General features: G+C 41.4%; 1 protein-coding gene across 1 annotated transcript; it reads right to left on the bottom strand.

The window, feature by feature from the left end:
* Positions 1 to 10,927: 10,927 nt before the first annotated feature.
* LOC108926291 (uncharacterized) lies at positions 10,928 to 13,065 on the bottom strand. The gene is made up of 4 exons (XM_018738892.2): positions 12,830 to 13,065; positions 11,535 to 11,882; positions 11,325 to 11,391; positions 10,928 to 11,167 (listed from the first exon to the last, which is right to left on the bottom strand). Exons 1-4 carry the CDS (start codon positions 13,044 to 13,046, stop codon positions 11,098 to 11,100), a joined length of 702 nt encoding a protein of 233 aa, XP_018594408.1. The 5' UTR covers positions 13,047 to 13,065; the 3' UTR covers positions 10,928 to 11,097.
* Between the last annotated feature and the right edge of the window lie 2,692 nt (positions 13,066 to 15,757).

The raw sequence follows: 15,757 nt of genomic DNA, 5'->3' as shown, positions 1-15,757 counted from the left end.
TCGTGAGTTCTACAGCTGCCTAAAAAAGTTTCCATCTTTTTAGCTTAAGCTTTTCTGCAAAGCTTCTTAATTTATCTATTGATATATCTGGGTAGGGGGGCGTGGTGGAGCAGCGGCGCGGTGGGTTTGGCCGGTACCTGTTCTGTGGTGGGTTTGGGGTTTGAGCCCTGCTTGAGGTGTCTTGTGATGGACTGGCGTCCCGTCTTGGGTGTGTCCTCTCCCCCTTCGGCCTTGCGTCTTGTGTTGCCAGGTAAGGCTCCGGTTCCCTGCGACCCCACTCAGGGCAAGTGGTTGTTGATGATGGATGTTGCGTCAGCTTCAGAAGGTGCCGACCATGCAGTGATGAAGGAGAACTATGCGGCTCATCTACCGCATATTGCTCTATTGAGCACTCAAGCTGGACCTGTAAACTTTCCTTGCTCTACCGCACTGTCCGGCCAGCACACCGCGAGCTCTCGCTGCGTTACGGCTTTACCGCTTTCAGCCAAGTAGTCGCTTCGCATGGTGTTGGAAGGAAAATCGAGCACCGCTCCTTTTGTTTTCTCTTCAACACAAAGTAAGGCCTAGGGCCGCCGCTGGCGACTACGAAACACAGCTCCAGCAGCCATTTGTCAGTGACAAAACGAAGGGCTGCAGTACATCGGCGAGAACCGTAATCCTGCTTTCGTGTGAGTGCTGAGTGAGCAGTGTAGGTGTCTACAGTGGCTTGTATGCACAAATACATCTTCTATTCTCAGTGTTTTCTAACCACTCCAAGTCAAGTACAATGCACATGTATAAAAACCAAAACCGAAAGTGCTCCTGGCTTTCTTTTCTTTTACTGACACAAGCAGAGTAGTGATATGATCATAATAGCTGAAACATTTAAATCAGCTGTTGGCACAAAGGCTTTCTGTTGCAGGACCCCTGATTTGTGCAGTAGTGTAACGAATCGCAGGGCTGCTCGTACATTTTGATGTTGACTTATGGCCAACTGCTGTTGTCTATCTCTTTACTGTAATTGCTTATCTTAATCATACAATCTCATCCACTTATCTGCTTTTTCTCTGCCTATCTCCTGCTACCAACCACAAGGAGGTTATTACAACATGATCTTTGAATAGGAAGAATATAGGCCAGTTTCGTAGGGCAGTCAGTGCCTCATAATTACACAAATAAGGTGATTCCACTGTGAATGTACTCACAAGTACAGTGCTGCTCTAAGGTAATCTCTTGATGAGATTTTGCCTTTTAGATCAAAAGTAATTCCAGGCAAAAAAAAACTTTGGTTTAATTAAACTATGTGCTCACTTAGGTGTGTATGCTAAGGCAAAGGTGTAAGCGGAGACCAACTCTTTAAACTGCTACAGAAAAGCCCCCTTTGCAGCTTGATCGACATATTGCGCAAAAATAACAAGAACAGTAACAACCGTTATTCCAGATCAAACACGCATTGGCTGAAGCTGCTTGTCCCGAGCCGGAGCCTAACCTGGCAACACAGGGCACAAGGGGGGGTGGAGGAGGGGACACACCCAGGACGGGACACCAGTTCATCACAAGGCACCCCAAGCGAGACTCAAACCCCAGACCCACTAGAGAGCAGGACCCGGTCAATCCCACTGCGCCACCACGCCCCCTATTCCAAATCATTTCCAGGTTAATTAATAGCAGCGCTGTTACCCCTATTCCCCCTGGGTTAGGGTAAGGGTAGGGTTGAGACTTGCAAGTCCTTGCTGTTTGTACTGCCAGACCACTGAATAGACAGACAGAATGCAGGTAACTGCTCTAGAAACTGCTTACAACAATAACGTTTTATCCTAGTTGTGTAATATTAGTATTCCCCCGGAGGCTGGCATGTGCCCCAGATCAAGGACCTCAAGGCGTGCTGTTTTACACCAGGACCAGATCAGGAGCTGGCAGTATTTGCATTTGCATTTCTAAAAACTGCTGTATTTGCCTGAATTCCTCTTAGATGGTTTTATAAGTGGCAGTGAAATGCACCATCAATGCTATGAGCTGACGTCTTGCAACACCCTAAACACGGTTGCACTTTGTTCACACTCAGAATGGCATTTTCAACTTTGGCCAGTTTTTTGGTGCTGACGGGATGGCGTCACGCAGGAGAATGATGCGATCTCTTTACCTGGAACAGTCTGCTGGTTCTACTCTGCATGAGCTCATCTGTGTACCCTGGAAGAGCAGGAATAGTGTGTTCGCTGGGCACGTGTGCTGAGCAAGAGTGTATTTGCTGGTTATTGTGATTCACAACCACAAACAAACCTCTTTATGTTTCACCCCCCTCTTTACCTTGTGTCAGTATTTCCCTCTGTCTGTCACCTGATTCACCCACTGAAACCAAAAATACCTTGTGAAAACCAGGGCACCTCAGAACTTGGTACGTATATTTGCAGATTTTTACGTTACACTATATTGCTACCTTACTTCATTTAGCAGATGCTTTTCTCCAAAGCGACTTCCATCAAACAGTTGGAGTCTTGCAGTGTTATCAGCGTGCACCTTGTTCACCCAAGGTGACTTGCTCTGCTATATCCATAAATCAGTGAAACACGCTGTCTGTCACTCACATGCTATGGGTGACAGAGTCGCCAATCTTTCTGAACAGGTCTTTTGCCTGTGGGAGGAAACCAGAGCACCCGGAGGAAAGCCATGCAGACATGGTGAGAACATGCAAACGCCACGCAGGCTGAGCGGGGATCGAACTCACGTCCTCTCACAACACCAAGGCGCTGTGATTTTTAGCTTGTTGAAAGATGCCTCATAAGCTTCAGTCAGTTTCAATGGGTTGCTCGCAGTTTTTGTCGAAGGTTGATTAGTGGTGGCTATGGTGGCAAAGCGAGGAAGAAAACAACAGCACTAAAGCAAAAAAAGTTTAAGAAATTATCTCACCCACTTCTCAGTCCTTGGCTGTGAGCTATTTTTAATTACCTCTACCTTGTCAAGTTAAAGGAAATCTCACCATTCCCAAGATTGTATCTTATATACCAAGCTTCTTCCTTTACCTAAATACACCTCTGGTATTTTAGGGTGAGTTCTGTCTCTGCAGGCCTTCTCAAATTTTCTCTCAAATGAGTCAGGCACTCCTTCCATGAGGTGTTATAAATAACCACATCAACTAGGTACACTACCAAGAACTTCTCACATCCTGTTAAAAAGGTATCCATAAGGTGTTGGCAGATTGCTGGAGCACCATGCAAACCGAATGGCATAACTACGATCACAAAGAAACATACAGATGTGTTTTGCTTTCTGGATGTCTTTTCCAGTGGGACTTGCCAATATCCCTTACAGAAGTCATGGGTGCGAGTATAATGTGCCTTACCTAGCACTCTACCGAGTCACCTGCCCTGGGTAGTGGGTAGCCACTAAAATGAGGCACAGTATTCAGTACCCTGAAATAAATACATGTCCCCAGAAAGGCATTGTCCTTTGGAACAGCAACCACAGGATTTGACCACTCACTTTCTGACCACTCAGTTACTCGTTAGTCTTTCATAACTTGCATTTCATCCTTCAAAGGAGTAACTGATTTTTTCTGGAATTCTGTGTGGTTGTTGACAGATGAGAGTTGGGACTTTCAACTGACTTATGTATTCTGTGACAGATATTTTGCCTGATATCTCTTTAAACAGGGATAGATACTCAGTGAAGATGTGTTGAAATGATTTTCTGATTTCTCGTAGATTTGTCAGTTTTGTTTCCTTTGTTTGATGCAAGTTGTGTAGAGCTGAAGCTCTCTTCAGGTATAACTCCAGTAGTCAGCGGCCCTGGCTTCAGAACTGAGTGTCTGTCTTTCTGCTCTGCTCAGGAGAGTCATATTAGAAACATAAAACGCTTTTCCTAGTTCAATTCCTGTAGGATTATTCTTAATTTAAAACAAAAACAATGAAAGCAATGCAATTTAATTCACACTCACATGGGATAATGGAAGGTTGAGAACTTCAAGCAGATTGAGCCAAATTGTAACTGCAAAGAAGACTGCATGATGGCAATTGTCTCATGTTGCTCTGCTGTTGGGAGGTGCACAAAATACTGATTTGTTCGTATTAAATGTGAATAGATGTGTTCTTAACCTTTTACAGGGGTTCCATTGAGAGCATCCTGACCCGCTGTATCACCACAGGTCATGGGAACTGCAATGTCTCCGACTGCAAAACCATACAGTGTGTAGTGACGACAGCTGGGAAGATCACTGGTACCCCACTCCCCTCGCTACAGGACATCTACCATGCCCGCTGTGCCCGCAGAGCCTCCAGAATTGTGGGCGACCCCATACACCCCTCCTACTGCCTCTTCAGCCTCCTTCTGCCTAGTAAGAGATACAAGAGCGTACGGGCCAACTCTACAAGATTGCGCAACAGCTTTTCCCCTCAAGCTGTCAGGATCCTGAACTCTCTGTACCACCCATAACCACCCAATACATACCAGAATCCTGACCTCTGACCACCGGAATCACACCCCCATCCAGAGGGACACCAGCCACTTTCATACGGTCTACGGAGATTATCCTCTCAGGACCCTGACAGTCTCTGCTAAAACCTCACTTAAATTGGGGTCCATCCCAAGTACAGCTGATGTCTCTCTTTAATACATTCCGCATCAACCTACGTTAGGTCACATTAACCCTCTTTTCCAAACAATCGTTGCACAAAAAAACTCTTCCTTTTTCCACTACCACTTTAAAATCTGTTTCCACTTCTATTTATTGAACCGACCACACCACTGCACTTTATTCCATAGTGTTTTTAGTTTAATAGTTAGTTATTGTGAACTGTACTGTAGTACTAATAGTATATGTGGTCCAGGAGAAACGTTATTTCACCCCAATATATGCTCTAAACATTTAAACTGAAGTTGGAGTATTGACTGAAACCCCTCATGAACTGGAATTCCCATAGTCAGAATGGGTGTATCCCAGGGGACGACTGCATAAGCATTTTGCACCAAAATTTCCACGACATATTACACTTCCCTGCAGTGCAATTCCCACAATGGATGATCAAGTCAGTTAAGATGCATTTCTTCTGTTTTTCAGAGAGGAGTCAGCTTGTAACTTGAAATACTGCACAACATTCCGAGTGGTGCAGTAAAACTACAATTTACACATGTATGTGCAGTTACTGACAAAGCAACTGATATTATACTTGAAGTGTGAATGATTATAACTGTTAGCAAATGTTACAAGGGAAATGGACAAAAAAACCCAACCGCAAGACTGAACGACTGCCAATGTCTGAATAAAGACTGACTTAATCCTGGCAGCCTCCCCCATTTGATGCATTGGGTATTGCTATAGTAACTTGGAGATGGTCGCAGTAACAATCATAGTAACTAAAGCCTTCGAGATGGTGAAAGGGGAGTATGCTTCTATTTTGCCGGCCCAATTTACCCATGGCAGAGGGAAATAGAGTTGAGGGAACCCTCTCTCCGCAAATACATCCTACATGAAAAAAATCTCAGTCTAAGTCAAAGGATCTTCAAAGCCATACGTTCAAAGTCAGGATGCCAAACTAAATAGATTTACATTTTTCCATACCAGATGTGTTCTATGGAACATAAGTCAAATATTATTGAAGTAGGTATAGAGGGTTAAGGCTGTACAAATTACAACCATGTTTTTTCTATTACTTATTTCGCCAATACAACTCTAAAATCTATTTATGATCTGCAGATAAAGCCAAGTTTATACAGTTGATAAGTTATACAGTTGTTTTGTCAGTGGCCACCAGAGAGAGACATAACACTTTCATTCCCGCTGGAGTTACAGCTCTAGTTTTCATTTTGTAATTTATCATTATTACTACAAAGTTTGAAAGCAGTACCAGTAAACATTGAGAGCAGAAAACTCCTTGTAATTTAATTTCCAGCATATAGCAATGGCAGAATATAGCACATAAACACAGCATCAAGCTGTCAGGGATCAGGAACTGGATTTATTTCAATGATTCTGTTCACAAAAACCTGCCTTTGATAGAAAGGAATGCTTTCCATAATGTTAAGAAATTAAACTTCCCGTGACTGAAATATCAATGTCTCTGTACTTGACCAGAGTACAGTTGCTGAGAGACACAGGTGCTTTAACTACGGCTCAATAAGTTGTCGGTTTCCACTAATAGGCATAAATCTGGGCTTTTACTGACTTCAGGTGCAACAGATTTACCTAATGCTTTTTTCCAAAGCAACTTACAATTATTTACCTATTTGTCTAGCTGAGCACTTTTACTGAAGCACCTTAGGGTAAGTTCTTTGCTCAAGGGTAGTATAGCCCAAGGTGGGGTTTGAACATGGTACCTGGGGGGCTAAAGGCAGTAGTACTAACCAGTACACTGCTAGCTGTCCATGTAAAAGCACTTGAAGAGGAACACAAGAAGTCAACTGAAGAAATCACTTTTGATGTACAACAAAAAGCAAATCATAATCCAAAAATACATGTATTAAAAACAAAAAAGTCTAGATGTTTCTTCTGATATCACTAGTGCTGTTATACAGGACATCACAGTACATTAATGGGCTAAAATAAATGTGGTTTTAAAACATATTAAGGTGATGATACTAAACATTGAATGTGAGATTTTATTATTTGGCTTGGCAAATCGAGCAAATGATTCCAAGTTCGGTTTTAATTGTGGGTTTGAGTCGACATCATGTCATCCAAAACTGTTCGGGAGTTCACCTTTTTTTCTGAAATTCAACAAGATTTCTATTTTATTGGTTGTATGCACAGCACAGGGTCAGAATAGCATTCATATTGACAGTACACCAAGAAGTTTCGTAAGGTTTTATATTTATTCAACACTCTTCGCACTTAGAGGGATGATAGGAGATATTGTGGATGCCAAATGGATGATCAATACAGTCTCTTGCCACTCTCAACCCACATCTCCCCTTATACTCAGAGAAACTGAGCTCCGGGAATTGATGTCGAAGGGGGTGATATGTCACACTTAGTTGCCGATCTAAGGGTGGTAAAGTTCCCACCATCTAAGAAATGACTTTGTTCTATCAAATATTGATTTCTATAAATGTTTGGAATCGCAACATTTTACTTTAGCTTAAGAAAAAGAGAAGAGACTGGATTAACTGAATTGGAAAAAACATTCCAGCTCGCATAGCATCTCCAGGGGTACAATCTCTGCATCATATACTATTTCAGCAATTGTTGGTATGTGTTCTCATGACGCAGTGAGGGAGACGTGGGAGCGTGACATGATCCTTACTTGGAATGAATGTTTATCTCTTCGGGCTAAAGTCTTCCATGTGTGCATCTCTCCTGGCATCCAGGAGCAAAACTTCACACTGACTCACAGCCTCTACCTTACTGCAGTATATCTTCATGGGATATTTATGGAGACACCCCTGCTCATTCATTGTAGGACTTTGATAGGATGCAACCTTACTGGGCCAGTGCTCATTCAAGCATTCAGAAAAATCTTTAAGAAAAACTTTTATTTGTCCCCTCCTACATTCTTATTAGTCAACAACCTGAATTCTTTTTCTGATCAAATTATAGAATGCAGCAAAGAAATTCATTTCATAGCTACGGTGCACAATACAAAGTACCTCGTCAAGAACGCGGCTGAGCCAAGTGTGTAACTTACTTTCGCTTGTAAAATTAAAACTAGATCTAAATGAATTCTGGACTGTCTGGACACACTTTTGGTAACCTCTTTTTCACCCCTGTTCAATATTGTATTCTTTTGTGTTTCTATTATATTGTAGCGACCCATGTTACAGAGAGTTTGGGGCGGGAAAACGGGTCTGTTGGTAAATGGTTGGATTGTGGATAAGATGTCACGCCACAGTATTGTTTCTATTATATTGTATCTATTCTATTGTACATTTGGCAATGCCACAGGTTATTCATGGATAGGTTCTGTAAAACCCTCAGATAAACCTATTCAGTGCTTTTATAAATGCGGTGATTTGCCGCATAAACATGTCCTTCTTATAGACACTCCCTACGCAGTCCCATTGTAATTCACCAGAATACCCAGGTGGGCTGGGGAGACACTGGTATTTTGAATCCTGGAAATTTAATTTTTGCTTTTTTTTTTTTTTGTTTTTTTGTTTTTCTCTCCTCAGTTGCCAGGTGGCTTACTTATACAGTCTTTGCACACCATTGTCTTTGTCACTTTTTCTTTCAGGTCCAGGCGATTAGTTAGTGAAGTCCCGGTCTGCCGATAGCCTGGTACTGCGCCCCTCGGGCCCTGGACCCAGCGTATGAAATTTACACGCCCCCTCTCCAGCAGCGAATATGAATTTATAGTAAATCAGACAAGTCAGGAGGGCCGAGTACATTTATCCCTGCTTGACCCAATTACTCCACAGGAGCTCTAGTGTGAAGCCACCCGTTGACATCAATCAGGATCGGACAGAACAACAAATGAAACAGAAGCGCGGCTGAAGGTAAACAGACAATTTTGCCCATTAGGATGAATTGTGAACCATATTCTTCCCCCGGAAGGGCACCGAGAGATATGAAACTGGACGCTGGCGTGTAATTAAAGAATTCTTTCCTGTTTTAATTCCTAATCCCCTCCCTGGTGACGTGAAAAAGGGATCATGTTTCACAGAGAAAATAACAGCCCATTGTTATTAGTCCCTGCATATTGTCATTCTGTTCTTGTACACTTAGTGGGTGTGAACATGGAGTATTGAAAAGTGAAGCAAAAAATTATACTGAATATCAAAGACTTTAACCTTAATGTTCTCTTTTTTTTACAAGGTCTCGCTATTCTTCCCACCCCTCTCTCAGGCCGCTTACACATACATACAGCTGCAAATGTTTTGACAGCACGAAGATGACACAGTGGCAGCCTGGGGTTGTTTGTCATGTTTTCTGATTTTTACTGTTTTTATGTTTAAGTGATAAACTTCATTTGTTGAAGCTCTGTCTGTAGAACACAAATGATCACAGCAGAGAACTGCTTACAGGAGACAATATGTCCTTGTATAATAATCCAAATGAATTGGATGAATTTGTTAAATTAATTTTTACAGAAAGCAAAGTCACCTGTTCCAAATGGACAACAGTCGACGAAAAAGTAGCCTATACGGATTATAACAAATAAAACACGTAAAAAAATTTCTTACTACAAATGAATGACCTCTTATTCAAGTATTAAACTCTTAATTAATTATGCAATTCAATATACTGAGAAGGGCTGTTTGTGAATGTGTGAAGCCAGGTATGCAATTACTGATTCCATTCATTAATTAGAGGAAATCACACATGTAGTAGAAAAACAGAAGTAGAACTGGTGTAGAAACAAGTGAACCCCATGTTTGGTTAAACTAAGTCGGTAAGTAGAATCAGCTGAACATTCCTTCATTTTATGTGTATTTTAAGATTTAAGACTGAGATATTCTCAGTTTATTTTAATAGTTTATACAAAAACAATGAGCACCTCTATAGTTTTCCCATAGTTTTTATCCCACTGTATACCAATGGGTGTTTTTATTGATAATATTATACACATCCCTGAAATGAAGTAAGTTATGATGAGGTGCTTAGAGCATGACAGTCTAATTTCCTCGCTCTAAATGAATGTCTTAATTTATAAACCTTTTTGAGAATTTCACTCTATGCTCTATTCACTGCATTCCTTTTTTGAGAATTTTTTTTTTTTTAAGAGCACGCACATTGACTGAAACTGCTTGTCCCAAGCAAGGTCACAGTGAACCAGAGCCTAAGCCAGCAACACAGGGCACAAGGATGGAGGGGGAGGGAACACACCCAGGACAGGACACCAGTCCGTCACAAGGGACCCCAAGCAGGACTCGAACCCCAGACCCACCAGAGAGCAGGACCTGGCCAAACCTGCTGCGCCACTGTACTCCCAAAAATTTTTTAGAATTTCATTATGTATTATATATTAAACAGATATCCTGACGAACCCTGGTGTGTCTTTTTTTAATGTGAACTTTCTCATATCGTTATGTGCGCTAACCTCCCACAAAGGCACATAACATAATGATGTAACACAATGATGAAATTTCAGGGAGAGTTTCACAGGACACCTTTGCTTCAATAGATTCAGTCTTGAAAATATTCACAATGCAGAGCTATTGTTCCTTTAATTTTCATACCCTTTCTTGTCCTAACATCATGAACAGGTGGCCAATGGCAAAGGATAAAGCAGAAATACTCATGTCCCACACATGTTTACCCAGAGGAACACCATTCTTTGTAATTCCTTCTGTAGTTGCACTTTTCTGCATAAAGCATGGGAGGTATGGTGGCACAGTGAGCAGTGCTGCTGTCTCACAGCGCCCGGGTGGTGCAGGAGGTTGTTGGTTTGATTCCCCACTCAGTCTGTGTGCAGTTTGCATGTTCTCCCCATACCTGTGTGGGTTTCCTCTGGGTGCTCTGGTTTCCTCCCACAGTCCAAAGACATCAGGTTCCCTTCTAGTGTATAAGTGACAGAGTGTGTTCCACTGATGTATGGATGAGTGACCCATTGTGAGTAGTGTATCTAGCAGTGTAAGTCACCATGGTGAATAAGGTGTGTAGGCTAGTAACACTACATAGTATCCACTGTAAGTTGCTTTGGAGAAAACACACACCCACAATAGCCACAGCTGCTCATCCTGAGTGGGGTTGTGGTGAACTGGAGCCTAACCCAGCAACACAGGGTGCAAGGGGACACACCCAGGATGGGATGTAGTCTGCTGCAAGGCACCCCAAGCAGGACTTGAACTGAAGATGAGCCACACAGTGGGCCCCAGCCAAACCTGCTACATGACCACACATCCCCTTGGCAGCTTGGAAAAAAAGTGTCTGCTAAATGAAGAAATGTAAGTGGATAAATACAGAATATGTTTCTCAATGGCTTGGACAATAATTGTTTTTTTTTTTGCCTTGTGTAGTTATTTTTCACATTTTACATTTTTAAGTTTGCATGTAGAAATGAGACACAGGAGAGAAAAATATTTTAAATCTTGCTAAGTTTATTTTTTCTTATTCATTTTTGAGCTAAAAATCTCAACTTCGGAAACCCAACCCAAAGAAGTGGTTACGAAAGGCAATTTTGGAAGGAAGCGTTAATGTGAATCATCATGGAACACCTTGCAAGCAGTGATGCCTCCCTTGGCTTTGTTTTACAGACATTCTGAGAAGTAGGTGGAGTACACAACTCCGGCACACTGCTGTGGAAGCCCTTCCGGTTGCCTGCAGTGGAAGAAGAACAGCCGGTTCACACACCGAAAAAATCATGTAGTCGTAGACATGAAGAAAGATGTTTCCGCATCAGAATTATCTGTGTGTGACAAAAAATACGGCTTTGTAATTGTGTGTCATCGTGTAAACTCTTCACTTATGTACTCACTTCAGGCTGCTGCCAGTGATTCTCTTGTAGCAGGCAACATCGTCATAGATATTGCCATCAGTCAGTGCTTAAGAATGAAAGGAAAGAAGAAACTTGAATGATTATCCTTCATTTTCATTTGTTTGTGTAAAGAATATTTCATTTCCTCGTATGACTTACATGTATAATTTGTACTGTGCAGCAACATGGTGAAGAATGAATTCCACTTACCAGAGCAGGGAATATTGCAGATGTTACTTGAGGGGTTGACACCATCCGAACAAGCCACAGAACCACTCAACTGGAAGAGGCCGTAGAGGCTGACCGTAGGAGTGGGTGGCGTCACGTTGCCATGGTTGCCATGATTGTCTTCCTCGCTTTCAGAGCTTCCGTATTGTTTTTCGCCTTTATTCTTTCCCTCGGACTGTTGTCTCCTGGTATCACGTGCTCGTCTCTTGGGAGGCTGGTTCTTGTGATTTGAATTATCATACCCCGGCTTCTTCGTACCAGCGGTAGCAGGGGCCAGCTGAGTCACAAGGCTTGTGTTGAAACCAGAAGTCAGCTGTACCTTACAGACAACTGAAAGTAGCACAGTGTGGTGGTTAGCACTTCTGCCCTGCAGTGAAAGGTCCTGGGTTTGAATCCCCCTCCTCCTGCTGTAGAACCCTTTTGCAATGTTCTTACCCTGAATTTAACCAGCTGTGTAAATGAGCAAATCATGCTAATTAACTGAACTTGCTTTGGGGAAAACCATCAGCTGGATGAATAATAATGTCTGTAGTAAGTAAGGAGAAAAAATGTCACATTTATGGTTTTACGTGGATACAATGCTTTCTGGTAATCCTGTTAATTTAAGGAGGCTACATGTGCTGTTCCTCAATTTAGTTGCATTGAATTCATGTTCACGCATGAACAGTTGGAACAATGAGGTGTTTTCCTTCAAAAATGAATAAACGCATTCTCACAGGTAGTACAGTGCTGTGCAAAAGTTTTAGGCACTTGGTTAGGAAAAAAAGCTGTGAAGTGAGAATGCTTCCAAAAATAATGCTCTTAATTAAGAAACTTCCTACAAAGCTTAGTAACCCTCCATTGTCAACAACCGCTTGGTGCAGCGAGCTTGGCCGGGTCCCGTTGCCTGGCAGGTCTGGGGTTCGAGTCCTGCTTGGGATGCCTTGCGATAGACTGGCTTGGAAATCTAAAATATGCCCTTTCCCATTGACACTAATGCAGAAGACATTAAATAACCATCTGAAATAAATGTGTTTGTGAAACATCTAGGTGCCTAAGACTCTGCGCAGTACTGTATATATTATATTTATCAATCCAAACATAACTAGCATACAGAAGCATTCCACAAATTTTGAAAATGACTTTTCGTGTTTATGATCATTATTGTTATTATCACATAATCATTTTAACTGACACAACTCTAGCTGGACATTTTTACAGCAATTTTTGCCATTTTGCTTTCAGTTTAGTCACATTTATCGTACAGTAACCGGACTAATTTATTAAAATTAACTCACTCTTTGCCACAACATCCAGTGTGGACTGGTTTCCAAGGGTCTGGTTTCCAAAGGACTGGTTTCCAAAGGACTGGTTTCCAAAGGACTGGTTTAATTGGAATGCTGCCTCCAGCTCATTCTTCAGCTCGCATTTGGAGACCAGCCGTCCCTCTGCTCTGTGGACAGCGAGGACAGTAACAGCCAGTAGCATGAACTTAGTCACAGAGAGTGCCATCATGATGCCTTACAACTGTATGTACAGTCAACTGCTGTCGTTGGTACAACCTTGTCCCTTTTATACGCTCTTCCTCTGCTGCGTCACACCCTTATCTTAAATCTGACTTTCATGCCATGCAGACATACTGGTACAAAATGTTTTCGAGAACACAAAGAAGAATGACACAATGGTATAATTATACCCTTTTGTTGTCTCGTGTCTGATGCTGAAATCTTATATTTCAGGACAAATGTCAAAGTATAACCTCTTCACCATCAGAAGTCGTTCACACATCAGAGAATAAAAATGTGATCTTTTCTTTTTGTACATTACATTTTCAGGGTTTAACTCAGTTTCAAGCTGTTTCTAAAAGATAAAAAAAGCTTGCAGTAGATAATTGCAAAAAGGTGTAATTAATTTATTTTATTATTTAAATGTTTAATCAGTAAGAAAAAAGATCTACAGTTGAGTAACCGATGTTAAACCAGTGAATTTTTTTTTTCCAGTTATATATTTTGACTTTCTGGATATCAATTAATATATTAATGTATTAAATTTAAATTTCTTTTCATTAATCTATTTATTTAGCAGACACTTTTTTCCAAAACAACTTCCAATGAACCCTGTGTACCGTTATCAGCCCACACACCTTATTCATTGCGGTGACTTACACTGCTAAATACACTACTGTCACAAACAGGTTTTACTCATTTTCCATAGAAGTAATTTGTAAATCTTTTGAAGTGCCAGTGGTTAACATGTAACGAAACCACACACACACACACACACACACCACGCCCCCCCCCGTAACGAAACCATTTAGCAAATTATTTTGTTTGGAGGCCTGGAGAATACATTGTTATTTCTTTCCAATTTTAAGTGTTTTTAGCTGTTTTGGTAAAATGCCAGTTTTACACATTTCACTTTTAGCATTGCATTAAAAAGCAATGTGAGAGACAAAAATGTTTTAAATTTTACTGTGGTCATGAGGTCATTTGTCCAAGCTATCTGTTCTGGAAAAATGCTATCCTAAGAAATGATTTTTAAAGGTACACTGTAAGGGAAATGCAAATGTGAAAAATTCAAGTACAGAAAACCTTTTCTAACACACAAAAACAGATTTACAGGCAATAAAATATTTTATTGAAATGCTTATATGAATATACTTCTTGCCACTTTATTAGGTACAGCCAAATAGATAAGTTCAGAACATTTCTGGCATCATTCTGAATGAATGCATCAATGAATTCCAGCTATTCTGAAAGTTGAAGTGGTGACTGTACATCCTTTATTTATTAAAGCAGACATAATTGGCACGGACGGGTGAGGAGTTTGACCATCTGGGAGAAACTCGGAGTAGAGCCGTTAGTCTTCCGCACTGAGAGGTGCCAGTAGAGATGGTCCGGGCATCTGGTAAGGAAACCCCCTGGGTGTCTCCCTTTGGGGGTATACCAGGCACGGCCAACTGGGACGAGACCTGGAGGGATTATATATATCTCCCAGTTGGCCTGGGAACGGCTGGGGATCCGCCGGGTTGAGCTGAAGAAAGAATCAAGGGACAGGGACGTATGGGCTTCTCTGCTCTCCCTATTACCACTGCGACCCTAAAAGGACTAAGCAGTCTAGAAAACGGATGGATAACTGCCATAGAGATATATTCCCATTTTTTATTTTTCAGAATGTTCACAGCTTGACAGAAGACCAAAGCTCTATAACACAGCACGCAGTTTTTAAATCACTTTAAAATAGAACAATTTGTGGCAGGTAACACTGAGCTTATCTTGAGCTGGCTTTCTGATACAGATTTCATGGTCACAGTTCTGTAGCATACAGTTTTTTACGGTTCTTGGAAAGGAAGTGTGTTTTATATGGCAGCTTGTATGCTATTTGAAAAAAAAAATAGTTAATGAACAGGACTAACCAGTTTTATGCAGGATGGGTCCTTTGTGATGACGGTGAAAAGTTTCAAGGCTTTCTTTACACAGGTTTAAAGCATCCCTGTTCATACGAATGGTTGTAATGGTGAGTAGCTATCTAATATCATCATTACTGCTCTTGGTAAGTGATTAACGCTGACTGCACAACTCATTTGGAGACAGGTTTAATGTGTACATAACAGCATTTCTACCACCAGAAAAAAACTTTTTTATTCATTCAGATTTTTAAATTTAACCCTTAAATACTTTTTTATATTTAAATAAATCACAAAGCATTAAACCTTAAATGCAATACCAAAACTCTTCATGAAATTAGGGAAATCCAAGGTTTCGTATCAGAACCTCTACATTCAGCAAATTAAATGGCAAGTTTTAGTTCCGTCCCTGGAAAAATTAGTTTTAGCCCCTAAGTGATGGTGTACCATTGCTCCTCGTTTATTATAGCATGGTGACACTGTGACATGGGGAGTAGTGCTGCTGTCTCCCAGCACGTGGGTGGTGCAGCGGGGCTTGGGTTTGATCCCCGTTCAGCGTGTAAGGAATTTGCATGTTCTTCCCATGTCTGGGTTTCCTCAGGTTATCTCCAACAGTCCGCAGACATACTGCTCAGGTGGATTGGTCATTATAAAAGTCACCCATAGTGTGTGTGAGTGACAGAGGGAAAGAGCGTTTCACTGGTGTATGGAGGAATAACTCATTGTAAGTTGATAGTGTAGTGGACAGCTTACTGGACGGCTGGTACCCTAGTGGTTAAGAACTGCTGCTTTTGGATCCCAGGGTGGTAGGTTCATATCT

Source organism: Scleropages formosus, chromosome 7, assembly GCF_900964775.1.
Source record: "Scleropages formosus chromosome 7, fSclFor1.1, whole genome shotgun sequence".
Taxonomy (NCBI): domain Eukaryota; kingdom Metazoa; phylum Chordata; class Actinopteri; order Osteoglossiformes; family Osteoglossidae; genus Scleropages; species Scleropages formosus.
Note: the sequence above shows the minus strand (reverse complement) of the source record. Positions and strands in the feature narration are given on the sequence as shown.